General features: G+C 66.6%; 9 protein-coding genes across 9 annotated transcripts; 5 read left to right on the forward strand and 4 right to left on the reverse strand.

Annotated features, from left to right (window-relative positions):
• Nucleotides 1-245: 245 nt before the first annotated feature.
• Nucleotides 246-5,996, forward strand: PFL1_06548 (uncharacterized protein; the record flags this gene model as incomplete). The annotated part of the gene is made up of 1 exon (XM_007884091.1): nucleotides 246-5,996. The coding sequence occupies one exon, from the start codon at nucleotides 246-248 to the stop codon at nucleotides 5,994-5,996; it is 5,751 nt and encodes a 1,916-aa protein (XP_007882282.1).
• An 814-nt stretch (nucleotides 5,997-6,810) lies between these two features.
• Nucleotides 6,811-10,962, reverse strand: PFL1_06549 (uncharacterized protein; the record flags this gene model as incomplete). The annotated part of the gene is made up of 1 exon (XM_007884092.1): nucleotides 6,811-10,962. The coding sequence occupies one exon, from the start codon at nucleotides 10,960-10,962 to the stop codon at nucleotides 6,811-6,813; it is 4,152 nt and encodes a 1,383-aa protein (XP_007882283.1).
• Nucleotides 10,963-12,077: 1,115 nt separating this feature from the next.
• Nucleotides 12,078-13,558, reverse strand: PFL1_06550 (uncharacterized protein; the record flags this gene model as incomplete). Its single annotated transcript, XM_007884093.1, has 4 exons — nucleotides 12,078-12,120; nucleotides 12,207-12,306; nucleotides 12,427-13,185; nucleotides 13,285-13,558. The coding sequence occupies 4 exons, from the start codon at nucleotides 13,556-13,558 to the stop codon at nucleotides 12,078-12,080; spliced, it is 1,176 nt and encodes a 391-aa protein (XP_007882284.1).
• A 629-nt stretch (nucleotides 13,559-14,187) lies between these two features.
• PFL1_06551 (uncharacterized protein) lies at nucleotides 14,188-15,545 on the forward strand (the record flags this gene model as incomplete). Its single annotated transcript, XM_007884094.1, has 2 exons — nucleotides 14,188-15,325; nucleotides 15,457-15,545. 2 exons carry the CDS (start codon nucleotides 14,188-14,190, stop codon nucleotides 15,543-15,545), a joined length of 1,227 nt encoding a protein of 408 aa, XP_007882285.1.
• An 873-nt stretch (nucleotides 15,546-16,418) lies between these two features.
• Nucleotides 16,419-17,643, forward strand: PFL1_06552 (uncharacterized protein; the record flags this gene model as incomplete). The annotated part of the gene is made up of 5 exons (XM_007884095.1): nucleotides 16,419-16,601; nucleotides 16,699-16,778; nucleotides 16,886-17,124; nucleotides 17,237-17,400; nucleotides 17,494-17,643. 5 exons carry the CDS (start codon nucleotides 16,419-16,421, stop codon nucleotides 17,641-17,643), a joined length of 816 nt encoding a protein of 271 aa, XP_007882286.1.
• Nucleotides 17,644-17,773: 130 nt separating this feature from the next.
• PFL1_06553 (uncharacterized protein) lies at nucleotides 17,774-19,126 on the reverse strand (the record flags this gene model as incomplete). Its single annotated transcript, XM_007884096.1, has 1 exon — nucleotides 17,774-19,126. One exon carries the CDS (start codon nucleotides 19,124-19,126, stop codon nucleotides 17,774-17,776), a length of 1,353 nt encoding a protein of 450 aa, XP_007882287.1.
• A 320-nt stretch (nucleotides 19,127-19,446) lies between these two features.
• Nucleotides 19,447-21,327, forward strand: PFL1_06554 (uncharacterized protein; the record flags this gene model as incomplete). Its single annotated transcript, XM_007884097.1, has 2 exons — nucleotides 19,447-21,195; nucleotides 21,280-21,327. The coding sequence occupies 2 exons, from the start codon at nucleotides 19,447-19,449 to the stop codon at nucleotides 21,325-21,327; spliced, it is 1,797 nt and encodes a 598-aa protein (XP_007882288.1).
• Nucleotides 21,328-21,486: 159 nt separating this feature from the next.
• Nucleotides 21,487-22,393, reverse strand: PFL1_06555 (uncharacterized protein; the record flags this gene model as incomplete). Its single annotated transcript, XM_007884098.1, has 2 exons — nucleotides 21,487-21,534; nucleotides 21,776-22,393. The coding sequence occupies 2 exons, from the start codon at nucleotides 22,391-22,393 to the stop codon at nucleotides 21,487-21,489; spliced, it is 666 nt and encodes a 221-aa protein (XP_007882289.1).
• Nucleotides 22,394-23,867: 1,474 nt separating this feature from the next.
• PFL1_06556 (uncharacterized protein) lies at nucleotides 23,868-25,295 on the forward strand (the record flags this gene model as incomplete). The annotated part of the gene is made up of 1 exon (XM_007884099.1): nucleotides 23,868-25,295. The coding sequence occupies one exon, from the start codon at nucleotides 23,868-23,870 to the stop codon at nucleotides 25,293-25,295; it is 1,428 nt and encodes a 475-aa protein (XP_007882290.1).
• Nucleotides 25,296-25,313: the final 18 nt, after the last annotated feature.

Raw genomic sequence — 25,313 nt, forward strand, 5'->3', positions numbered from 1 at the left:
CTTGCGCAATCCGGCGTGACATACCGCAAGCATATGTAGCCAGGTGAGCAGGAGCGCCGACCTCTCAGCGCTCCCGTCAGCATCGGAACTCGACTGAGCGCTGACTGGCATCCGCCTCGACTCTACACGCTTCACCCATGCATACACATCGCCCCGCTCGCCCCTCATATCCCGGTAGACGACCTCAAGGCGCACACGGGAGGTAGAAGGACGTCGAACACGTCGCCGCCGCCGCCGCCGCCAAGATGACGACAATGAAGGTCATCCGCGCCCACGATGGCCGCTCCTTCAACGTCAATCAGCCACTGGCCCAGTTCCACACGCTCGACGACCTCCTCGACTGCCTCTCGCTCGCCACAGAGATTCCCTCGGACGCCATCATCTGCATGACGGCCGACGGCTCCCAGCTCAAGGACGACGTCGTCGAACACATTGCCCGCCTAGAGCGGGAGCGAGGAGGAGACGTACAGCAGACCCCAGCTTCGCAGCCCAAGCAACAGCAGCAGCAGCAGCAGCAGCAGTCACCGCCACCACCAACACCACCGCCGCCGATCGAGTTTTTCGTCTTTAACCGCGACTTTCTCTACACCGACGCAGAGGCGCTGGCCGCCGAGCTGGCCGATGTGGCCGAGCTAGCGCCTGCGGTGGGCGAGCTCGAGGTGATCCACCCGCCGACGCCCAAGTCGCTCGAGGCGCTCGTCGCCTGGTCCAACCGCACCGCCGACCATGTTGCTGTCCACGAATCGCGTTCGCGCGACCTGGTCGACCACATCCGCTGCATGCTGCGCAGCACCCAGGTGGCCCTGCTCAACCTCCGCTCGCACTCGGACAGCATCCGCCGCGGCGCCGACGCCCTCGCCGAGCTCGCCACCACCGAGCTGGCGCGCATGCAGGGCCTCCTCGACGGACACGAACGAGACCTTCGCATCCTCAGCATGGTCGCCATCCACCCTCGCCTTCTCTCCGCGGGGAGCAGTGGCAGCGGCAGCGGCTCCGCCCACAACCAGAGCTCCACCGCGGCCGGCAAGGAGCGACACCTGGGCGACTACGTCAGCCGAGTCAAGATGAATGCCGTCGCCGATGCCTGCGCTCGGGTCTACAGTGAGCTGCGTGACCGCATCACCGCCCTCGAAGAGAGCCGTCACCAGCTCGACGCCGATACCGAGGCACTCTCGCGCGAGGTCGAGGCGACCGATGTGGCGCCCTCGGCCGACACGCTGCACGAGGCGTCCGAGGCGGCAGCGCGCGCCGCCGAACTGCTGCGCTTCATCGACGCCAGCTGCTCGCCCAACGACCAGGGCTGGCCCGCCACCTATGACCGGCTCGACGATGCCACCTACGACGAAGTCGTCGCCGCCACCGACGAGCTGGTGCTGCTCGACGACGTGGCGCGCCAGAGCGCGCTCCGCCTCGTCCAGGATCGCAACGATATGCTGGCGCGCTGCCTTGAGCTGTTGCAGGACATCAGCAGCCTCCAGTCCGAGTTTGCCGATCTTGGCGCGGGTCTCGCCGCCGTCGATGCCGATCTGCACTCGAACAAGGTCGACGGCTTCAAGCACTTGCATCGCCTCAAGAACATGCTGTGGGCCTACGGCGCCACGGTGCTCGAGGTGGTGCGACGGCGCGAATTTGCTCGCCACTTTCTCTCCAAATCCCAGGCGCTCGCCGAGCTCATGGCCAAGCTGTCGGCCACGGAGCGCAAGCGGCGTCAGCGCTACCGCTCCAACGTGTTTGGCCAGCTGCCCTGGGAGGTCAAGGGCATGGAGGAGCTCGCCCCTGCACTCGAGATCACCACGGCCCGCACTGGAGGCAGCGATGGCGGCGGCGGCGTGGCCGAGCTTGGGCGTGAGGACCTCGAGGCGCTGCTGCAGCTTCTCGACGCCGTCGAGCGGCGTCTTGTCGAAGAAGAGGGAGCGGAAGCTGCCGCAACAGAGGTGGCGAGCCCGATCCAAGAGGTCAAGGTGGCGCTACAACGGCTCATGGTCGTTCTCGACGACTGGGAAGGGGAATTCGCCTTCCTCGTCCACACGCAGCTCCTCGGCGACGACGAGCGCTTCGAAGACGAGGAAGACGAAGATGATGATGTTGGCGACCTCGATAGCGGCTCCGACACATCGATGCGCGCACACACGCGGCAGCGCGCCAGGTGGGCAAGGCTCGAGGCCGCCCGCGGCCGCGCTCGCACAGCTGCGCCCGCGGATCGGACCGAGATCGAGGCGCTCGAGCGGCAGCTGCAAGACGAGCGAGATGCGCGCAAGAAGGACGAGGAGGCGGTCAGCGCGGCCCATCGCAGCGAGATCGACGCGCTGCGTGCCAAGCTCGACGACCTCGGCCGCGAGCTGGCCGCCGAGCGAGCCCAGAGTGAACAAATGGTGCGTCAACGGACCGCCGCCGCCGAAGCAGAACGCGATGCAGTCCGAGCCGACCTCGAACTGGAACGTGAGCGCCGGCTCAACATGGGCGACGAGCTGTCGCACCTCCGCACTGCGCTCGAGGAGGCTCGCCGCGCCGAGGCCGAGGCGCGTCAAGAGGCCATCGAGGAGGGCGACCATGCCAGCGAGGTAGAGGCGCACCTCCACGCCATGCAGGTCGAGCTCGACGAGGCGCGTGCCGCCCGCTTGGACGCCAGCAACAGGATCGAGGCTCTGCTGAGCCAGGGCTCGGGCGCCGAGCAGGAGCTGCGTGCCGCTCAGCAGCGCATCGACGAGCTCACCGAGCAGGTCACGGCCGCCCACGCCGAGACGAGCCGCGTGCGCGAGACGGTTGCCGAGATCGAAGCCGCCAAGGAGCGCCAGATCCGGTCCCACCGCGCCGAGGCCGACGGCGATCGCGCAATCCTCGAGGAGAAGGTGCGCGCGCTCGAGCACGACCTCCACGATCAGCGGATACGCACCAAGCGTGCCGAGGACGGCCGCAAGCCCGACCACGATGCCATCGAACTCCTGCGCGGCCAGCTGCGCGCCGCGGATGACGCTCACGAGGAGATGGTCAAGCAGATGGATCAGGCCCGCGAGCTCGCTGACCAAGCCGAGGCCGCCCGGCGCGACGTCGAGACGAGCCGCCAGCAGATGCTCGAAGCCGTCCGGCCCCTCCTTTCCCGCTCGCACCAGCTGCGCAAGGCGGTCCGCGCGATGCCGGCCTTGTCATCATCGTCATCTTCATCGGCGAAGGCTGCCGCCGCTGTGGCCGGCCAATCGTCCTCTCTGCCGCCCCCGCCACCATCATCATCGTCGCTGCAGCAGGTGCGCGGCGCCGGCAGCAGCATGGCGCTGTCGGTCGTATCCGAAGCGGAGCGCCAGGCGGCCATGGAGGCGTTCGAGTCCGACGCCGAGGCGGCCGACGTCGACGTTACGCTCGAGGCGCTGCGTGCCTTTGATCCTGCCGAAGCGTTCGACGAGGTGCGCGCCAAGCTCGACTCGCTCACCACACTGATCCGAAAGTGGCAAAAGGCGTACAAGAGCTCCAACGAAAAGACGCAACGGGCGCTGGCGGCTGCGCGCGACAAGATCGCCTTTCGCAACTTCCAGCCGGGCGACCTGGCCCTGTTTCTGCCGACGCGTAACTCGACCGCGAAGCCGTGGGCGGCCTTCAACATCAGCTTCCCCCACTTTTTCCTCCGCGCCACTGGGCAGCTGGCCGAGCAGCTCAAGACCAAGGAGTGGATCGTGGCCCGCATTGTCGCCATCACCGACCAGGTGGCCACCAACGGCGACCGCCGCCGAGCGGCCGACGAGGCCAGCACCGCCAACGGCAATGGCAGCGGTAGTGGCACCGCCAACGGTGGCGACGTCGTCGATGGCAACCCATTCCAGCTGGCCGAGGGAGTCCGGTTCTACCTGCTTGACGTCGAGACCTGGAACGGCCCCAGCGCCGCACCGCCCGCGCTGCGCAGCCGTAAGAGTTCGGCCGCCCTGCCTGCAGGCGAGCGCGGCGCCGCTGCGGCCTCGACAGACATCGGCAAGCGGGAACGCGGGCCCGAGAGGCGCAAAAGCGACATCCTGCCCTCACGCGGCGCCCCGATCTCAGGAGCGTCGGTGCGCGACGAAGAGGAGAATCCGCGAAAAGATCGAACAACGTCTGCAGCCGTTGCAGACGATGCCGAAAAGACCGGCAACGACAGCAAGGCGTTCCAGCGACGGGCGAGCGAGGGCGATCGCCCGTCGGAACCCGTCGTGGGCCTGACTACCGCCGCCAACGCTAGCAACGATGTCGCATGTGACAACGAGGCCGAGGCCGAGACTGGCCAGCGTCCATCGACGCCGCCGCTGTTGACGCCTGATGGCTCCCCCTTGCAGCCGGCGCCACCGCATCCGCCGCAACCAGGCCTCGTCGACGCCACCATCGGGCGCGGAACCGCTGCAGTCGATCATTCCACTGCCGAACCGCAAACGCCAGCAGCAAACGATGCTCTCCACTCGCCCCCCGTATCCTCGGAGAGGCGCCCTCGCTCTCGCGATGCGCATGCCACATCACTCTCGGAGATTGCTGCCAATGCCGCCATGTCGCCGACGCGAAGCAGCACGGGGCCCTCGGCTCTCACGCGCGCCATCCGAGCTTCCTCGCCCGTCTCGCTGCGCGGTGTCGAACGTCTGCACAACGGAAGCGGCGGACTCGCCCTGCCCCGGACGGGTACGGGCATGGGTATCTCTGGCTCGAGCTTTGGCGGGTCAACGGCGCCGCCACCGCCTGCGCTCGGTGCGTCGACGGCCTACGGCGGCAACACGTACGGCGGCAACACGTACGGCGGCACCAGCAGCGGTCCCGGCAACGGAGGCGGTGATGGCGCCAGCAGCAGCGCAACAACGAACGGGAGCGACTCGAAGCGATCGGCCATCATGGAACGCGCCGCCGCCCTGCCGGCATTCGGGCGCGCCTCTGGCCGCAGCAACATGCGCTTCGAGTCGCGCCGACACCAGCAGCACGGCAATCGCAACGGTGCCGGTGGCATGAGCTCTGCCCCCGCGTCTCAGACGATGGCGGTAGCGGCGACCATTGATTCGGCCTTAGCCCCCGCCAACCCTTTCTCCCAGAGCCCTTCGGCCGGCGCTCTCTCCTCGAGCCTTGCCGCCCAGCCTCTGCGTCGGACGACACTGTCCCAGCGCACCGACGCGCCCGCCGTCGTGGTCGTCGCCGAGGATGAAGGTCAGGAGGGCGAAGGAAAGGGCAAGGGTGGGCAAGCGCAACAAGGCTCGCAGCCGCCAAAGGTGCAGAGGTGGACCGAGCCAGCCGTCGCCTCGGCGATCCCGACGAGGAACGTGCGCCGCGGCAGCAGCACGGGCCGCACTAGCGGCTTTTCAATCACCTCGTCGCCCTCGACGGGGACCATGGGATCGCCGCGCGGCCTCGCCGGCAGCCTGGCCGGCCCTCCGCCAGGGCCTACGTCGCAGATCAGCACCGAGCAGGCCACGGGTCGCAGCACCCTCGGCAGCAGCGCCGAGAGCGCGCGTGCAGCCCCAAGGCCATCAACGCCTGCCGCCGCTGCCGCTGCCTCCAGCCCGAACACGAGGACCTTTAGCGGGAGCGGGGCTGGTTTCCTCTCGCAGACGCTGGGACGCTTTTCGGGCCAAGCAGCCGGCCCGCCCTGGTCGTCTCCGCCGCCATCGGCATCGACCGCCCACAATTCCACCTCCACCGTCACCGCCGCGCACGCCGCCGATGCCGCCGCCGCCGCCGGCGGCTCCACCACCAAGGGGACGATGAGCGCGATGCCGGGAAGCGAGTCAGGCAACAGCCCCAAGGCCGCGACGACGTCGGCTCGGCGGCGCAGTCGACCGGGTCTCGACGCCGTGCTGCCCTTCCGTCGTGGCGCTAGCGAGACTGCTGCTGCGGCGACGGCGCTGGCGGGTCAGACACGTGCTGATAGTGGCGATGACGGCGAGCGTGAGGGCCCGACGGCAGCGGCGGCGGCGGCGGCGGTCGAGGGCCCGTCGGGGCCGGCATCCGGAGGCAGCTCGGCGGCTAGCCAGATGCTGCGACGGGTCGGCGGCTTCCTGTAAGGCAGGGGAGGGGCAGCGTGTGGGTAAGTGCGGCGATGCGACGCTCTCCCAATAGGCACGCGCACGCGCACGCGCACGGGCATTGAACAGCATACTGGTACGATTCCATGAATTCGATTGTTCCTCGTCGCGCTTCTCCTTCGCCCGTCGCCCCTTCTACCTGTCGACCATTGGCCCCCGTTCCACGTTACCCGCTGCCAGCGAATCGTCACCAAGCTCCTGCAAGCCCCGTGCGCATACCTAGCCGTCCGCGATCTGATCTGCTGACGGTGCCGACAACGACGACGGCGGCGACGCCTGGACCGTCCTGCGATCGGCGCTAGTCCGCCTGAGCTCCGTCGGATCGATCTAGGAAATGGCGACAAAGAAGCTCTTTTCGTCGTCGGACTTCTTGGCGGTGCCGTGTCGCGCCTTTTCGAGGATGGCGTCGTCGCACGCGCAGCGGATGCGCTCGGGCGTGGCCGGGCTGACGAGGTCAAAGTCGGCGGCGGCGGCGGCGGCGGTGGGCGTGGAGCCGTCGCTTTGGCCGTGCTGCTGCTGGCTGCGGTAGGCGGTGATGGCGTCGCGGATGGCAAAGAAGACGGAGCAGCCGAGGAAGAGGGGCGGCTCGCCGACGCCCTTGGAGCTCTGGATGGTGCGGAGGTGGTCGAGCTTGCGCTCGGGCCCCTTGAGGAACGAGATGCGCAGGTCCGACGGCGTGTCGAGGAAAGCGGGGATCTTGTAGTTGCCCGGTCCGCGCGTGGCCAGCTGGCCGTTTTGGAGGAAGAGGGTCTCTTCGGTCGTCGTCAGTCCAAAGCCCTGGGTGAAGGCGCCCTCAATCTGGCCCACGTCGATCGACGGGTTGATGGAGCGTCCAATGTCCATGTGGATGTCGGCGCGCGAGATCTTGCAGTCGCCCGTGACGACGTCGACCTCGACCTCGGAGATGGCGGCGCCCTGGGTAAAGTAGAAAAAAGGGGCGGCCGGTGCCCGTGGCCCAGTTGTAGCCAATGTCGGGCGTCTTGTAGTGGCCCACGGCCGACAGCGGGACGCGCGCAAAGTAGGCGTCGTGCACCGCCTTCTTCCAGGCCTCGTCCGGGCGGAGGCCGTCGGGCCCGGCGGCGGCGGCGTCGCGGAAGGGGGCGAGGCGGGCGTTGAGCTGGTCGCAGGCGTCCTTGAGCGCCATACCGTTGAGGTCGGACGAGGCCGAGGCGGCCGTGGCCGACGTGTTGGCGGCGTGGCTCGTGTTGGTCTCCATGAGGTGGACCATGCCGATGTCGATGCCGAGCTCGGTGGCCACGACCTGGGCCATCTTGGTGTGCAGGCCCTGGCCCATCTCGGTGCCGCCGTGCGAGAACAGGACGCTGCCGTCGTGGTGGTAGACGTGGATCAGCGCCGAGGCCTGGTTGAGCATGAGGGCGGTGAACGAGATGCCAAACTTGGTCGGCACGAGCGCCAGGCCGCGCTTGCGGAAGCGGTGCTCGGCGTTGAAGCGGTCGACGGCAGCACGGCGAGCCTCGTAGTCTCCCTGGCGCTTGACCTGGTCCCAGAGCGCCGGCACGTTCCAGTCGACGAGCTTCTGGCCGAAGTGGGTGGCGTCGCCCTCGGCATAGAGGTTGCGCTCGCGGATCGCCTCGGGCCGCATAGCGAGGCGGGCCGCCACCTTGGAGACGATGTCCTCGCAGATAAACATGCCCTGCGGTCCGCCAAAGCCACGGAACGCCGTGTTGGACATAGTGTGGGTGCGGCAGATGCGTCCCTCGACGCGGAGGTGCGGAATGTTGTAGCAGTTGTCGATGTGGAACATGGCCCGCTCGAGGATGGCCTGCGACAGGTCCTGCGACCAGCCGCCGTTGTTGTAGACGCGCGCCTCGAGCCGCTCGAGCCGGCCGTCGGCGGCAAAGGCAACCTTCCACTTGGCGTGGAACGGGTGGCGCTGGCCCGACGTCAGCATGTCCTCGTCGCGGTCGAGCATGCACCGGACGGGCCGCCCGACCTTTTTGGCCGCCAGCGTCAGCGGCGCCGCCAGCGCAATGGTGCGCGTCTCCTTGCCGCCAAAGCCGCCGCCGAGGCGCTTGGTGCGCGTCACGACGCGGTTGTTGGGCACGCCGAGGATAGAGGCGCAGAAGATCTGCGTCTCGCTCGGGTTCTGCGTCGAGCTAAACACCTCGACTTCCGAGTCCTCGCGGCCAGGCACCACCAGGCACGCGTTGGTCTCGAGGTAGAAGTGCTCCTGGCCGCCCATGCGCGTCTCTCCCTCGAGCACGCCGCCGCCGTCGCCGCGCTCCTGCTGCCAGGGCTCCGAGGCGTCGCAGCCGCGGTGAATGACGGGCCGCGGGCGGAAGAAGCTGTCGGCGGCAATGGCCTCGTCGATCGTGAGGATATGCGGCAGGTCCTCGTACTCGACGCGCACCTTGCGCGCGGCCGCCTGGGCCTGTTTCTTGGTGCCGGCCACGACGACGCCGATCAGCTGGCCGACGCAGTGCACCTCGTCCTCGGCGAAGAAGACCTCGTCCATCGCCGGGGGGTTCCAGATGTTGGAGCCGGCGGCGGGGATGTCGGTGCGCGTGATGTAGTCGACGACGCCGGGCATTCGAAGTGCCTCGCTGGCATCGACCGAGACCAGGCGGGCGTGCGCGCGCTGCGAAAGGACGAGGCCTGCGTGCAGCTCATCGGCGACGGGCGGCATGTCGTCAATGTAGACGGCCTCGCCGGTGACTTGCTTCATGGCCGAGAGGTGGGGCATCGAGCTTCCAACGGGCGGCTGCTTGACCGCCACGTCCTCAAAGTCCTGCGAGCCGTGTGTGACGGGCCGCGTCAAAGTGCTGGCCGCCATCTCCTCGAGGCGAGCGGAGGTCCAAGGACCAAGTCCGGCAGAGCCGGTGGCCGGCGCGGTAGCCGTCTTCGTCGCGTCAGCCTCGCCACCTTCGCCGAGACGCTGGGCGAGCTCCTTGTGGACGATGCCCCAGAAACGCGCGAGGAAGCCGAGGGCGAGGCTCTTGCGGTAGACGGGCATGCCGCCGGGCACGCCGTAGGACAGCGGAAAATCGGTGCGCGAGAGGCAGTCGAGCGCCTCGTCGAGCGTGGCCGGGTCGGCGAAGCGCTTGCCGACGAGGAGCTGCTGCGTTGCCCTGCTCTGCATGGTCGTGGGGCCCATGCCACCGTAGGCGAGCGTGGCGTCGGTGATGGTGCGGTCGCGCGCGTCGATCGAGATCCGAAGGCAGCCATTGACAATGGCGATGTCGTCGTCCTTGCGCTTCGACTGCTTGAAGGCGTGGATGAACGTGCAGGTCCGTCGATCGCCGTCGCCGCCAAGCCCATCGGCCCACGGGACGAAGAGGCGCGTGAGGATGGCGCCAGGAGGCAGCGCCGTCTTGCGGTAGCCGAGGAAAAAGTCGCGCATGTTGACCGAGCGCTCCTCGAGCGGTGGGCCGTCGGCGGCCGGATCGATGTAGTAGAGAGTGGCGCCGACGGCGACCCAGATCGGGTTGAGGTCCGAGATGGGCGACGCGGTGGCAATGTTGCCGGCGAGCGTGGCCACGTTGCGGATCTGGTTGCTGGCAAAGTAGCGCAGGTTGTCCATGATGGCCATCTGGACAGTGCGGCGGTAGCTGCCGGCCTCTGTGCGCTCGGCGCGCAGCCTTTGCACCAGGTCGGTCAGGGGCAGATTGGCGCCAACGGAGAGGCCGGCGTCGTCGGCGCGGTACGTGGCCAGCTGGCGGATGTGGTCCGAGACAAAGATCGAGACCTTGTAGCGCAGGTGCTTGAACTTGACCTCGATACCCGTCTCGGTGTTGCCGCTGCGGATCTTGGCGCCGGCATCGGCATAGAGGGCCATGCAGCGCACCAGCGACTCGAGCGAGCCGGGGCGGAGCCACACCTGGCGCACCGCGTCGGCGTGGAGACGGCGCCGCTCCTCGAGCTCGTCGCCTTCGTAGGCGTCCTCGTCCGGCTCGGCCAGCTCCTCGACAAAGACAAGGTCCTGGGCGTCGAAGGCCGCGCCGCCTTTGGCCAGGTACGGCGGGAAGATTGGCTCACTGCGAGGTTCGTAGGGCTTGAACGTCGTGCGGTCGAACCCCATCTGCCGAGCCTCGCGCGTCGTGTGGATGTGCTCGTCGCCGGCGGCCTTTGCTCCGCATCCGCCGCCGCCGCCGCCACCCTTGACCTGGCAGCATTCATCGCCCTTGGGGCAGCCCTGGCGCATGGCAAGGTCCATGACGTCGTCCTGCTCGCCGTCGTCTTCATCGGGCGTCGTGACTGGAGAATCGCTGCCGTTGCCGTTGGCCGGCGTCGATGGCGCAGAGGAAGGGGAGCCGGACGACGAAGACGACGACGACGCAGACGGCTCGACCTCGGAGCGCGACTTTTTTACCGTGGCAAACGTCTTGGCGGCGTCGAGGATGGGGCGGTAGCCGGTGCAGCGGCAGAGGCAGCCGTCGAGCGAGTGCTCGATGTCCTCCTCGCTGAGGTTGCCGTAGCCGTTGCGGACGGTGGCGTAGAGGCTCATGACGATGCCGGGCGTGCAGAAGCCGCACTGGGAGCCAAACATCTTGCCGATGCGCTCCTGGATGGGATGCGGGTCCGACGACGAGCCGATGCCCTCGACGGTGAGCACGTGGCAGCCGTGCACCGCCACCAGCGGCAGCAGGCACGCATTCACCGACTTGTACCGGTAGGGGGCCGACGACTGCGCCGGGCCCGCAGGGTCGATGGAGTCGGACGAGGCCTTGCGCCGGCCGACGACGACGGTGCAGGCGCCGCAGCCGCCCTCGCCGCACCCGAGCTTGGTGCCCGTGAAGCCCTTGCTGCGAACAAAGTCGAGGAGCGTCACGTCGAGGTCGTCGCCGCGCTGCGCCGACAGCTGGTACCGCGTGCGGTTGACGGTGAATGTGAGCCTCGATGCGGGCTCGAACGACGCCGGCACGGTGAAGCCCTCGACTGAGCGCGTCTCGAACGCCACCGACGAAGAGGCGACGGGGACCGGCATCGTGGCGGGCTTCGGTGTGCGGTGGGGCAGGAAGGGATGGGCTGCGAGCGTGGGGGCGCCGGGCTCGGATCGTGATCAGCGGGCGGAGGCGGGTAGGAGGAGGTCCTGACGGCGCGGGGTATCTATATGTGCCGGTGTGGCGGTATGCAAGGTGTTTCTAGGATCGATTGGCGGGAATGATGGTGGAGCGTAGGTCAGGCAGAACCAGGTTGGAAGACGGGAGGCGAGGTGGACAGGAGGGTCGGGGTGGACGGGAGGGAAGGTGACCTGGGCGCGATACCGAGCCGGCCAACTCCGGGCTGGCTATATACGCAGGTGTCGGGCTAAGGGCTGGGGTTGGCGAGAGCCTTGGGACAGTGCCAGGCAAGGCAAGAGGCAAGCTGGCCAGCGGTGGCAAGAGGCCGGCGGGCGGGCGGGCAGAGAGGGCGGGGCACCAGAAGCAGGCGGGCGGGCAAGGCCAGGTGTTGGGCAGGCCCAGGCTAGGTTGGGTGGCGAGGCCTGCTTGCTTCCCTGCTGGCCAAGGTCCCCCAGGGGTCCCCCCGCACAACCAGGCCGAAAAAATTCAATGGACGGCGCGCAGGCGTCGAGGCCCCAGGCGAATCCGCCTCGCTGCCATCGCTCGCTCTTCGGTTCGGCTAAGGGCGCCTCGGAGAAGACCGAGCGCGGTCGAGTCCCACCCGCAACGCCTGCCCGCCCCAACCCTGCCACGAGACGGTAGCGGGTCGGCGACGCCAGATCGCTCTCGCTCCAGCTCAAAGCAGGCCAACCATCGCATGCCACGCCCTGGCGACTGGTCAAGCCCTGGAACAGCAGCGATAAGGGCCAGAATGACAGCGTTCAATCGAGCAGGAAAAAGAAGAAAAATATCTCCCCGCCGGGGAATCGAACCCCGACCTCAGCAGGCCGTCATCTTCCACAGGTGGAAGATTTGAAAGTGCCGTATCCTGACCGTTAGACCAACGGGGAGCTTCACGTCAAGGGTTGCGCGTTAGTAGAATATATTCTACTGCTATGGAGTGGGATTCTGAGTTTCTCAGAGGAACTCGGTCGATTCACAGCCTCGAACAGTGGGGCTTTCACTCTATTGCTTCTATCGATGCGGGTACAGGAAGAAGTTAGAGGTGTCCGAGCTCCCTCTCCTGCTGGTAGGTGGGTTGGCTGCGGTGGCAAAGGGGGGCAGGGCGGGGCGATGCGACGGTCAGCTCAGGTTTGTGGGGCGCGCTGGGGAGCGGGCCCGGACTCACTCGACGTAGCCCTTTGCGGCGCCGGGGATGTAGAATGTGGATCTGTCCCAGTGTCGGAGCGGGTGGCCGTTGCGGATGCGCTCCGGCAAGTCCGGGTTGGCTGCACGCGACGGGGAAAGCCAGAGGGACAAAGGGCGTCGTCGGGGTCAGCGGGCGGTCGGATGGCATGGCCATACACGCATGGGCGGGCCGGGCTGCTGACCGCGACAGACCTGCTCACCGATATAGTACCGGCCAAAGACGACGACGTCTTCATCATGGCGATCGGCGTGCTCTGCTGCGGACCGGGCGTCAAAGGCGCCGGCGATGAGGAGCTTGGTGGCGCCGCGGCTCTGCTGGCGGACGAGGTCGCGGATGGGGGCGACCGAGTCCGGCACGGCGGGCGCGTCGTGTCCCTCCTCGTCCGATGCGCCGCTGATGCGGGGCTGGACGACGTGGATGTAGGCGAGCCTGGGGTGGGCGTTTGTGAGGTGGCGCGTCCACGGCAGGAACGTCTGGAGCGGCTCGGGCTCGCGCATCTCCTGGAAGCGCGAGAAGGGCGACATGCGCACGCCGAGGCGCTCCTCGCCCACGACGTCGGCGAGGGCGGCGACGACCTGGGCGGGGAAGCGGATGCGGTTCTCGACCGCCTCTCCGCCAAACTCGTCGGTGCGGTTGTTGCTGACGCTCTGGAGGAACTGGTCGATGAGGTAGCCGTTGGCGCCGTGGAGCTCGATGCCGTCGAAGCCAGCGTCGAGGGCGTTGCGTGCGGCGCTGCGGTAGTCGTCGAGCAGCTGCGCCAGGTCGTCCTTGGTCAGCTGGCGGATCTCCTTGCTGCCCGTCGAGAGCGGGATGGTGCCGGCGGACCACACATTCTTGCTGTACTTGGGGTTGGCCGTGCGGCCGAGGTGCCAGAACTGCATCCAGATCTTGCCGTTCTTGGCGTGGACGGCGTCCGTCACCTTCTTCCAGCCGGCCACCTGCTCCTGGCTCCAGATGCCTGCGGGTGAAACATCGAGCTGGCAAGGTCAGTCGTCGGTCCTGTGTGGGTGGGGTCTGCTCTGTCCGCTGTCCTTGTCGCCCGGCAGCATCGACTCACCTGGCACGCCGGGCATCGAGCCGGCCTCGGGCGAGATCATGGTGGCCTCGGTGATGAGGAGGCCGCCGTCGGTGGCGCGTTGGGCATAGTGCTCGACGACGAGGTCGGTGGGCGCGCCCGTCTGCGGGTCATTGCGGACGCGGGTGAGCGGGGCGTATGCGACGCGGTGCTTGAGCTGCGACGAGCCGATCTGGATAGGGCGGAAGAGGTTGGTCGAGGCGGCGCCCTCCCAGGCGGGCGACGAGTGCTTGTCGGCCTTGGCGAGCTCGGTCATGGCGGTTGCGGGCGAGGTGGTCGGGCTGCGGCAGGGTGCTGCGTGGGCAATCCGTTGAGACGTGAGGATGGGGGTGGTTTGTCCGGGGTGGCGAAGACGTTAGCCCGGAGCGGAGAGCTTCTTGTCCTTCTTCTTATACGCCGCGCCGCCCGGCTTGACTTGTTGTCGAAGGGCGGCGTCCGCTGGCCAGAGAAGGACAGGCTAGGCCGTCTTGTGGAAGGCGTCCTTCCGAGCATGCCGGGGTGCAGGCGGAGTGGAGGGAGCTTCCAACCGGCCAACCGGGCGGCCGCCTCTTTGTGCTGCCACGCCCGGCCAGCCAAGACAAGACAAGATCGAGCTCATCCGGTTGCCGAGGGCGCAGATCTTGCGCCATCCAAGTTTGGTGGTCGCTAAACTCCGAGCCCCGATCGGACCGGCGGATCGCATCCCTGGGCCCGATTGCTCGCTGTTCGGGTCCGCTGGCTGCAGCTGCTGAGGGCGGCGGAGGCGGGGCATTGCTGTTGGCTTCCAATTTTCTCGTCTTCTTCCCGAGGCCGCGCCGACTTGTCCAACCTGCACCTCGAATCTCTTGGCCATCACCATCGCTTCGCCCCTGTTCTTACGACCCCCCCGCAAACACCTCTTCGACCATGTTGACACCAACGGCAGCGACGGCGGCGAGAGCGGCTCGCTCTGCGCTTCGGACCGCGACCCGCGCAGTGGCTCGCCAGCAGGCCGTGCGACCGCTCTCGTCGTCCTCCTCCCCGGCATCCTCCACCTCGACCTCTGCGCCCGCATCCTCGTCCTCGTCGTCGACAGCACCATCAACATCCTCATCCTCATCCTCCTCATCCTCCTCATCCTCCTCGTCCTCGTCTTCGCCCTCGTCCTCGTCTTCGCCCTCGCCCTCGTCCACGTCCACGTCGTCCTGGAAGCCGCTGTTGCCGCCGGGCGTTCAGCCGGCCTACGACGAGGCCATCGCCTTCCTCTCGTCCCGCAGTGCGCCGGCATCGTCTGCGTCAATTTCGTCGATCAACTCGCCCTCGGTGCTTTCGACGTTTGCGCAGGGCGAGTACGACGCCTCGCTGCCCATCCACCGTCACCTCCGCGAAAAGGTGTGGCGCGAGACGGGCATCCTCGACAAGGTCATGCAGCGCTCCATCTCGATGCACGTACTGCCCGACGCGCTGCCCGCCATCACGCCCACCGTCGACGTACAGGTTTCGTTTGGGCACGGCGCGGGCATCGGCGACCACGGCGGCAGCGGCGGCGAGGTGCTGGCGGGCGTCTTTGTCGACCCGGCACAGACCATCTCCCCGCCCGAGATCCGCATCACCGCCTTCCACGAGGAGGCGCGGAGGTACACGGTGGTCGTCGTGGACCTCGACGACCCAGACGTCGACGCCGAGCGGTTCTGCACCAAGCTCCACCTCCTCAAGACCGACGTCCCGGTGTCGGCCGCCAGCCACGCCCAGCCGGTCGACGTCGAGGCTGCAGCATCGAGCACCGTCCAGTCGTGGATCCCGCCGCACCCGCAAAAGGGATCGCCCTACCACCGCTTTGTCACCATCGTCCTCGAGCAGCAGCAGCAGCAGCAGCAGCATGAAACGGGCAACGAGCTGGCCGAGTCGGTCAGCAAGCAGCTTTCGCCCGAGCAGAGGGCCGACTTTGACGTGGCCGCGTTTGCCCAGACGCACGGCCTGACGCCCGTGGGCATCCACTTCTGGAGGGAGAAGTGGACCGAGGCCAACGCCAAGTCGGTCACCAAGATCTACGAAGAGATTCTCGGTGAGTGCGATGCCGGCAACAGGAGCCAGTTCCGGCCAGTCAGCTGGCGGCGATCCTGACTCGCTTGCTTACTTTGCTCCTGCGCTTGTTTCCCTGCGCCGTCTGGTCGACCTGCCTGCGCTCGCCACCAGGCCTCGCCGAGCCCAGGTACGCTCGCCCGCCCAACATGGCCAGCATCCGCAAGCAGATTGGCGTGCAAGGCAGCCGCTTCTACGACTGAGTCGAGTCGAGTCGAGTCGTGGGCGACGCTAAGCGAGAAGCACGGCCGTCTATGGACCCGCATGTGTTTGTCGGTTGCTCGAATGCAAAGACGCCGTGTTGATGGAGGCAATCGACCGAACGATGGCGAGCGAGAGTGCTTCGTGGTCTGTGCAGCGCGGATGCAGCAACGCGTCGACGGGCGTGGCGGGTCGAAAGTGGTGCTGATCGTAGGTGGCCCCTGGATGGGCGAGGGTCCCACCAGCATGTCCCATGACCGCCGGCACCGCTCGGAGAATGGCACGGTTGAGGTCTATCGACTTAGGCTATTGCGGCCGCATCGTGCCGACTTGCGGCCGTGTCGCGCTGCCCCAGCGGCAGAAGTTGCAGTGTCGGTGACGATATCGTGGAAGGTGGATGTAACCTTGGTTCGTAGCCGCCCGCGTGCACCCTCTGTCAGGTCAAGCCAAAGTCCTTTGGCCTCGTACTTGTCGACGTGGTGCGCGTGTGTGCGTTCCATCTAGTCGTAGCGACTTGGCGGCATCGCGTCGTCTGTCTGTGAGTGTGCTGACGGGCGTGATGTTGCGGCCGGGCAGCGCAGCGACATCGTCCGGAGCATGCGGTACTCCGGTCGGCCGTTGTCCGTCGTCAAGTCATCCTCGCGTCTCGGTGGTTATGGTCCCCGAGGTGCCAGGCCCTCGCGGCCATGCCATGCGCGGCTGGCCAGGCGGGGTCCACGGTCGACTGCGGAGCGCTCGGACCAGTCAACGCGGACACCTCCACCCACCTTGTCCATCTCCACCACCACATACAGTCTCCCGCCTCATACCAACCCATACCCTGCCCTGCGTCCTTCGACCCTCCGCCCTTCTACAACCTGCAGGAAACGACAAGGATGGCGCCGTGGAACGCGGCGCGCACAAAGGTGCAGCTCAAGCTGTCGGTGCAACGCACAAAGATGCTCCAGGAGAAAAAAGAGGCCATGGCCAAAAAGGCAAGGCGCGACATTGCCGCCCTCGTCGAGAGGGGAAAGCTCGAGACGGCGCGCATCAAGACCGAAGGACTCATCGCCGAGGATGTGAGTACGTCGTGCGAGCGCGAGTGCGTCCCGTGGAGGCTGTTGGATGGCCCCGAAGCTGATCGAGTGACCGGTCGGACGCACGACGACCGCGCAGATCCACATTGAGCTGCTCGAACTCATGGAGCTCTATGCCGAGACGCTCCTGGCCAGGTTTGCGCTGCTCGAAATGAACACGTACGTCGTCGCTGTCCTCGTCGTTCTGCCACTGCGCCGCCATGCAGGCTGCATCCACTGACCCAGCCCCGGACCGCCCTCATCCTCCCCCGCTCGCCCGGTCACAGCCGCGACGTGGACCCCTCGTTACAGCCCGCGCTGGCGTCCATCATCCACGCCTCGCCGCGCACCGAGCTCAAGGAGCTGCACGTCCTCCGCGAGATGCTCATGTCCAAGTACGGCCGCGAGTTTGCCACCGACGTCATGGACAACCGCGACGGCATCGTGCCGGACCGCGTCATGGCCAAGCTCGACCTCGGCACCGCCAAGGTCGACGAGGTCCTCGTCGAGGCTTACATCGAGGAGAGTGAGTGCACATCCAGAGCGGCGCGGCGCGGTGCGGTGCGGTGCGCGTGCGGCGGTATCGACGGCGTCTGTTGCTGATCCGGTCCTCTTCGCCTCTGCCCCCGTCGCGGCAGTCTGCAAGGCGTACGACGTGCCGTTCCACAGCGATGTCCTGGCCAAGCTGGCACAAAAGGATCAGCCTGCCGACGTCGAGGGCGCGGCCGCGGGCGAGGGTCAGGACGTCAAGCCGTCAGCAGAGGCGAGCAAGGAAGGCGCTGTTTTCGCCGACGCGGAAAAGGTCAGTTGGTGCGCGGTGGCCTTCCGTCCGTACGTCCCGCGTGCGCCGCATTGTCGCTGACCTGCCCGTTGCGCGCTGCTCTGCTCCCAACAGGTCAAGGACGAGGCGACAAAGTCCGAGGCGCAGTCTACCGCCGCTGCCGCCGCGCAACCACCAGCGGCAACCGCGACGACGAAAAAGCAGACCGAGCAGCAAGAGTACGACAGCCTGGCGGCGAGGTTCGCGGCGTTGAAACGGATGTGAGCGTCGGTGCATCTCGCCTCTCTTTCCGATCGCACGGCACTTCGCGGTCGGGAATGGTTTGGAATGCAGCGTAATGGTATAATGCAGATGGCAGTGGGATGCATGGGACAGCGGCGCGCGCGACTGGCGGTCACGGATGATTGTCGGCGTTCTCGGCGCGAAGTATCTCGTCTTCGAGCCGCTTGCGCTCGGCGTCGCGGAGGCGCTGCAGGGTGGCGTTCTCGTAGTCGACGTCGATGACGTAGCCTGCATCCGCAGCCGTCTTGACCTTGGCCTTGCCGCTGGCGCCGGCGCCGAAGGACGAGAACGAGGGCATGGCCGTCGATTTGAACCTGAAGGCGGGCACCGCGCCGGGGTCGGTTGGTCGATCCGTCGCAGCAGACGCATCAGTTCGAGACGGCGGCGATGGTGGCGGCGGCGGCTGATGGGCTTTCCGTCGCAAGTCGCGCGGGTCGTCGATCCCGTGATGCTCGTGCCAGCGCACCCGTAGCGGCACGCCATCGACATCGCCGTCGGTCGGAGCGGCGCTGCCCTTGGCCATGGTGGCAACGGCGGCCCATCCGATCCATACGTCGGCCAGCACCTCGCCAGGGCAGGCTAGCTGGCCGCCGAGCTTGACTGCGGCCCAGGCATCGTCAAAGCTGGCAAAGGATGCAAATGCGGTGAGCTCACTACGGCTGCGCTTGGACTTCTTCTTGCTTGCCTTTGCCGGGTCGGGCAGCTGGAAGCGCAGGTCGGTGAGCGGGCCGAACGCGTCTGCGAGGGCGCCTGCGAGCGGAGTCGCGAGCGGATCGGCCGGCGGAAGCAGGGCGGCGACGTCGATGGTCGAGGATGAGGCCGAGTCGTCTATCCCTGGCTCGTGGCCGGCGAAATAGTTGTAGTGGGTCGTGGGAAAGCGTAGCAGAGTGGTGAGGTCGAGTGGACCGAGTGGAGGTGGTGATGGCGTTGACGACGACGACGTCGTGGACTCGAACGCTGACGAGGTGGGAGGCGCTGACCGCTGAGGTGGTGGCGCTGGATCGGATGCCGTAGCTGGCTTTTGAGCTGCTGCCGCCGCCTTCCTGCGCTCCTCTTTTAGACGCATTCCCTGCTCCTTTAGCTGTTCCAGCTCGTCGATCTTCTCCCTCTCCCTCTGGCGCTCCATCTGCTTGCGCTTGTTTGCCTCGCGCTCGTCCCGTTCGAGCTCGTCGGCCATCTGCTTGCGCTTTCCCTGGTACTTTTCCTGGCGCGCGCGCTTCTCTGCGTCGTGTTTCGACTTTTCCGAGGCCTTTGCGCGGGCTGCTGGGTCCATGAGGGTCTCGTAGGCGAGGTTGAGCTGGTGGAAGCGTGCGGCTGCGAGGGCGGGGTCGACGTCCTTTGCGACCTTGTCCGGGTGAAGCTTGAGCGAGAGCTTGCGGTAGGCGCGCTTGATGTCGGCCTCGGTGGCGGTCGAGGCCAGCTCGAGGACCGAGAAGCTGTCGGTGAGTGTGTTGTCGTCGGTCATGGCGGCGGTGACGAGGTGGTAGGCCGATGTGGTGGGTGGTGGATGGTGGCGAGAGGCGAAGGAAGGCAAGACGGCTGAAGGCCGGGGTTCGAAGTGGAGCTATGTAGTGCTGGCCGGCCACGCTCAGCTGTGCTGCCCGGCCCAGACCCGACTCCCGAGGATGTGTTGCGCTGGGCGGAAATCCGAGAAAAAAGCGCCGCGAAAACGAGAAGAAAATCAAGTGGAGCAACAGCCCCCGCCCGCCCGTCAGACCCAACGCAGCTTTGTGGCCCTCTGCTTTCTGTCTGTCCGCCACCACCATCGCCCACCCACCCACCGCCATGCTCTCCCTCTCCAGCGCCACAAGAGCGCTTCTCAGAGGCTCAGCAAGGACACCGACGAAGCCGTCCTCGGCCCTGGTCCGAGATGCCTGCCGCTCCTCGTACCATACCAGCCTACCCTGCTGCCAACAAGACGATCCCTCATCATCGTCACCTTCATCCTCCTCACCACCATCATCATCGCCATCAACGTCACCGTCATCGCAGACGTCATCCTCCTCGTCCACCGGCGTTCAGATCGACCCCAAGACTGGCTTAGTCATCCCCTACACGCCGGCCTTTGTCCCGCTCAAAAAGCCACGCGCGCCGCGCCGCACAAAGGAGGAAGTGTACAAGGAGCGGCAAGAACAGGCCGCCGCCAGAGAGGCGCGCAAGACGGCAAAGGCCATCCGAGACCAGGCAAAGGCCGAAAAGGCGGCTCGCGACCAGGCACGCCTGGGTTTCGCCAGGTCGCGCACGACCAAGGCCCTCCAGGGCGCGGATGCCGACGCGGCGGTAGAGGGCGGGTCGACTTCGGTGCTCTCGCCACCACCGCCGCCGCCAATCGTCCTCACCGACGAAGAAGCGCTGGCCAAGATGGAAGGATACGCCCATATGCCCCCGCGCGACGAGTGGAAGGAGGCTTTCCCTAGCGGCAAGGCGGCCAGCACCCAGTACCGCTACTTCACCGCCAACCGCGACACCCTCGCTGGCATGGTCGACGCGCTGCGCATCGGCTCCGACCTGGCACCCGGCCAGAAGGCCACCGTCATCGAGGGCTATCCGGGCCCCGGCACCTTTACCAGCGAGCTCGTCAAGCACCCCGCCGTTGAAAAGGTCATCGCCCTCGAGTCGGCGCCGAGCTACCTGGCGGCGCTGCGCAACCTCCAGGGCCAGCTGGCGTCCGAGGGTCAGCCGGGCAAGCTCGACATCGTCGAGGGCTCGGCCTACGATTGGGAGACGTACAACCACATGATCACCCAGGGCTGCCTGTCACACCTCCAGGGCAAGGTGCCCTTCAGCGACGACGGCGCCACCGTCGACTTTTCCAACGACGCAGGTCTGCCCGTCGGCCACGGTGATCTCTCCTGGCGCGACCCGTCGCCCCTCTACTTTTTCGCCCACCTGCCCAACACGGTCCACGGCGAGCAGCTGTTTGCCCAGATCATCCACGCCATCGCCTCGCGCCTCTGGCTCTTCCGCTTCGGCCGCCTCCGCCTCGGCTTCGTGTGCGGCGAGCCGCTGGTCAAGCGCTGCATGGGCATGGCCGGCGACCGCAACAACCGCGGCAAGCTGGGCACCACGCTCCAGTGCCTCGCCGACATCGAGGTGCACTACGACTCGTCGCAGCTCTCGCCCCACCACCACCACTTTTTCCCATCGACCCTCGCCATCGGGCCGCGCGTGCCCGTGTCGAGCGTGACCCACATCCCCAACTCGAACTCGTCGACGGGCCTCAGCCGCACCGGCATGGCCATGATGACGTTGACGCCCAAGCGCGAGCCCCTCTTTGGCCAGCGCGATCTCGAGGCGTTTGAGTTTGTCACGCGCAACCTCTTTGTGCTCAAGTCCAAGTCGGTGCGCGAGGCCATGACCCACATCGCGCCAGGCGGGCAGAACGTGCTCCGCATGCTCGGTCCCGACAAGGCCGACCAGGGCCTCATCCGCCGCGACGAGGTCATCGACCCCGAGACCAAGGTCATCGACCTGACCAACGTCCAGTGGGCCGGCCTCTCGCGGACGTTTGAAAAGTGGCCCTTCCGACCAGAGGTGAGTGCGCCCCTGCACGTCGAGACGAGCGCTTAGACTGTCGGCTGACTGGTCATCGTGTCTGCATCTGCCGACCTCGCACAGCACCTGTTCGAGATGGGCAGGATGAAGACGGAGAAGAGGGGTCGCTGAGGTCGTAGTCTTTCTCCTAGACGGCGCCGGGGCGCATGCAATCGAGCGAGCCGTGCCCGCGTCACTTTTTCTCTCTTTCTCTCTCTTTGTTGCGACGCACGCGGCCGGCTGGGAACCTATTCACCTTCGCTTCGATTTGGTCACGGACCATGAGTTCAATTATACATCTGCATCGAGGCCGTGCGCCGCCTTTCTCCTGTAGGCCGCCTGAGAAGCGAGAAGAGAAGACAAGGAGTAGCGAAGCGACGTCAGCCGAGGCCTGCTCCGACCGCGACACGTTCACCAATGCAAGCAAGCACCAACGCAAGCAAGCACCAACGCAAGCAAGCACCAACGCAAGCAAGCACCAACGCAAGCAAGCACCAACGCAAGCAAGCACCAACGCAAGCAAGCACCAACGCAAGCGACCACCAATACAAGCGACCGCCTCACGGTCGCAGCTGCTCACCTGGTCTCGCAACCACTGACGATACTGCTTGACGCTACCAATCTTCTCGCCGTAGAAATCGGGCACGGGGTTTTGCATGCTCTGCCTTGACGGATCGACCCGCCTTCGTTTGATGTGTTCGAAGAAGTCGTGGTCCTTTTGGGCGATCTGCTTTGCCTGCTTGCGGTGTAGGAGGGTCCAGATCGAGGATCCGATGGTGGGGCCCGTGAGCCAGCCGAGGCCGGTGAAGGCGAGGGTGAGTCCGGCGTAGATGAAGGTGGGGTCGATGCCGGCGATGGCGTTGGTGGGGTCTACCTCGAGGGTGAGGAAGTAGGAGCCGGCCGCGGTGGCGGCGAGGGCGGTGGTGGGGACGGTGGTGACGAGGCCAGCGAGGCGGCGGGAGCGGCGCAGCTGGAGGTATTGATTCCAGCTGAGGAACTTCTCGTCGTGGTGCGGCGAGCGAGGCGGAGGGGTGGGCTTCGGGGACGAGGCTGCGGCACCCGAAACCGTGGTGCCGAAAGCGGCGGCCGAGGTGGAGGCGATGGGGACCGACGAGGGTGCCAGGGATGCAGAGGTGGGGACGAGCGGTGTGCGGCGAGCTGCGGCCAGCGTGCGCTGGCGGAGCGTGTTGGCGAGCATGTGTGGCGCGTAGGTTCGGTGGTGAGCGAGCTGCGGGGGAGGGATCGATGAGGTGATGGTAGGAGGATGAGAAGGAGGAGGAGGAGGGGGAAGTGGCGGGTGCCGCGGCGCCAACCGGGCTTCTGGAAACGCGCCCTTGCTGGGCCTGGCCTGGCCTGGCCTATCTGACACTCGGCGTGGGTTGGCCAAATGTCGGGAGTCGGCGGGTGTGCATTGATCACGCGGCAGGGGGGTCAAAGGCTCGCCTCATTCGCCCGAAAAGGGTTCGCCCTGGGCGAGGACCAAGGGCGAGGGCGAGGGCGCGGGCGCGGGCAAGGGCCAGCCGGCCAGGCACGTCACCGTCTGGGGCGCGCAGAGAGGCTAGGCCGGGCAGGGCATGGCAGGGCATGGCAAGGCTGGTCTGCTGGGCACCCAGGCGAGGCTGGGCTGGACCTCTGGCTAGGCTGCGCCGCCCGCCCGCTGCTGTACCCATGTGCGACGGCCACGTACAGGCAGGGCAGGCAGCCGGCTCGCTCGGGCGTCGCTGCCTGCCAACACCCTTCGCTCCCTCGTCACCACCACCATCATCATCATCATCACCACCCCTCCGCCATCATCATCAGCACGGCTGCCAAACGCACGCACACTAGCAACCACTTTTCGAACAGCCGCACATTCTCGACCCCGCTACACACTTTCACCAGCCCACCAACCACCTCCTCCCCACCTCCGCACAGGCATTCACACATTGACTCGCTGCCCTGCCTGCAGACCCCCCCGTCACCTCCTTCGACCCAGCACTTTCTGCCCCTCCGCGCGCATTCACCGCAGGGCCTCTTGATCGCTCGCACGCCGTCGCACGAAAATCCTCGCCCTCTCTGTCTTCCACGGCTCACTCGTCTTTTCATCGAGCGACATCCCCTCCGCCGCTGCCCACGCCGCCTCTTCATTCTTGCCGGCTCCCGATTTTCTCGCTACCAGCGGCGCTCACTCGACCCTCGTCTGCTGCCGCTCCCAACCTTTCTGCCTCTCGTCGCAGACCCCTGCCCCTGCCCTCTCTGTCCCTCTTGCGTCTCGTCTGGTTTGCCTAGCGCAGGTGCGCCACTCTTGTACACTTTCCAAAGCCCTACAGCTCCAGACCCGCTCTCGGAAGCTCCTCGGCCGTCTCGTCAGTCGAAACACCAGCATCACCCGGCCGGCCCCTCTCCAGCAAATCGCCGCCATCGACACCCTCCGGCTAGACTCGATCGACGTCGCACCTCGCCTCGACTGCCGCCGACCTCTAGAAGCATTCCATCCTCTTCTTGCTCCGCAGGCCGGCCTATTCCTCCCCTTCTTCCTCTCTCTTGCGCTCCTCTTCGCACGTCGTTCCTCGCCCGCCGCCCGCATCCGACCCGTCCCGCTTCGCTTCTTGTAACACTACCGGCCCCACCGCTACGTCCCTTCAAGCGTCCCTCACCCAGTCGAACCTCCGCCCCCGTTCGCACCTCGCACCATGTCATCGTCCGGCCCCGCCCCGGGCCAATCGGAGGCCAGCTGGAAGCAAGAGATCCTCGGCAAGCTGCGCAAGGATGACCGGCCCCAGACCGAGGACGTGCTCAACACCAAGGGCAACGACTTCGAAGACTACTTTCTCAAGCGCGAGCTGCTCATGGGCATCTTCGAGGCCGGCTTCGAACGGCCGTCGCCCATCCAGGAGGAGGCCATCCCCATCGCCCTGACCGGCCGCGACATTCTCGCGCGCGCCAAGAACGGCACGGGCAAGACGGCCGCCTACGTCATTCCCTCGCTCGAGAAGCTCAACACGAAAAAGAACGTCATCCAGGCCGTGCTCCTCGTCCCGACGCGCGAGCTGGCGCTCCAGACGAGCCAGGTTGCCAAGACGCTCGGCAAGCACCTCGGCGTCGAGGTCATGGTCACCACCGGCGGCACGACGCTGCGCGACGACATCCTCCGCCTCGGGCAGACGGTCCACCTGCTCGTCGGCACGCCCGGACGCATCCTCGACCTCGCCGGCAAGGGCGTCGCCGACCTCAGCCAGTGCACCACGTTTGTCATGGACGAGGCCGACAAGCTCCTCTCGCCCGAATTCACGCCCGTCATGGAGCAGCTGCTCAGCTTCCTCCCCAAGGAGCGCCAGGTGATGCTCTTCTCGGCCACCTTTCCGATGATCGTCAAGGACTTCAAGGACAAGAACATGGTCAAGCCCTACGAGATCAACCTCATGGACGAGCTCACGCTGCGCGGCGTCACCCAGTACTATGCCTTTGTCGAGGAGCGGCAAAAGGTCCACTGCCTCAACACGCTCTTCTCCAAGCTGCAGATCAACCAGTCGATCATCTTCTGCAACTCGACCAACCGCGTCGAGCTCCTCGCCAAAAAGATCACCGAGCTGGGCTACTCGTGCTTCTACTCGCACGCCAAGATGCTCCAGTCGCACCGCAACCGCGTCTTCCACGACTTCCGCAACGGCGCCTGCCGCAACCTCGTCTGCTCCGACCTCCTCACCCGCGGCATCGACATCCAGGCCGTCAACGTCGTCATCAACTTTGACTTTCCCAAGAACGCAGAGACCTACCTCCACCGCATCGGACGGTCCGGACGCTTTGGCCACCTCGGCCTCGCCATCAACCTCATCACCTACGAGGACCGCTTCAACCTCTACCGCATCGAGCAGGAGCTGGGCACCGAGATCCAGCCCATCCCGAGCAACATCGATAAGCGCCTCTACGTCGCCCCCTCGCTCATCCAGAACGAGGGCGACGAGCGCCGCCAGGGCCAGAACGGCGGCGGCAACGGCAACGGCGCCGGCGCAAACGGCAGGCAGCAGGAGGGCCGCCCCGTCATTCCGCCCGGCCAGGCAGCCATGCACGCCGCCTCGATCCCGCAGAGCCAGGACTTACCCAGACGGTGCCTCGTATAACTTCGTATAATGTATGCT

This window comes from Pseudozyma flocculosa (assembly GCF_000417875.1).
Source record: "Pseudozyma flocculosa PF-1 unplaced genomic scaffold scaffold00027, whole genome shotgun sequence".
Taxonomy (NCBI): Eukaryota; Fungi; Basidiomycota; class Ustilaginomycetes; order Ustilaginales; family Ustilaginaceae; genus Pseudozyma; species Pseudozyma flocculosa.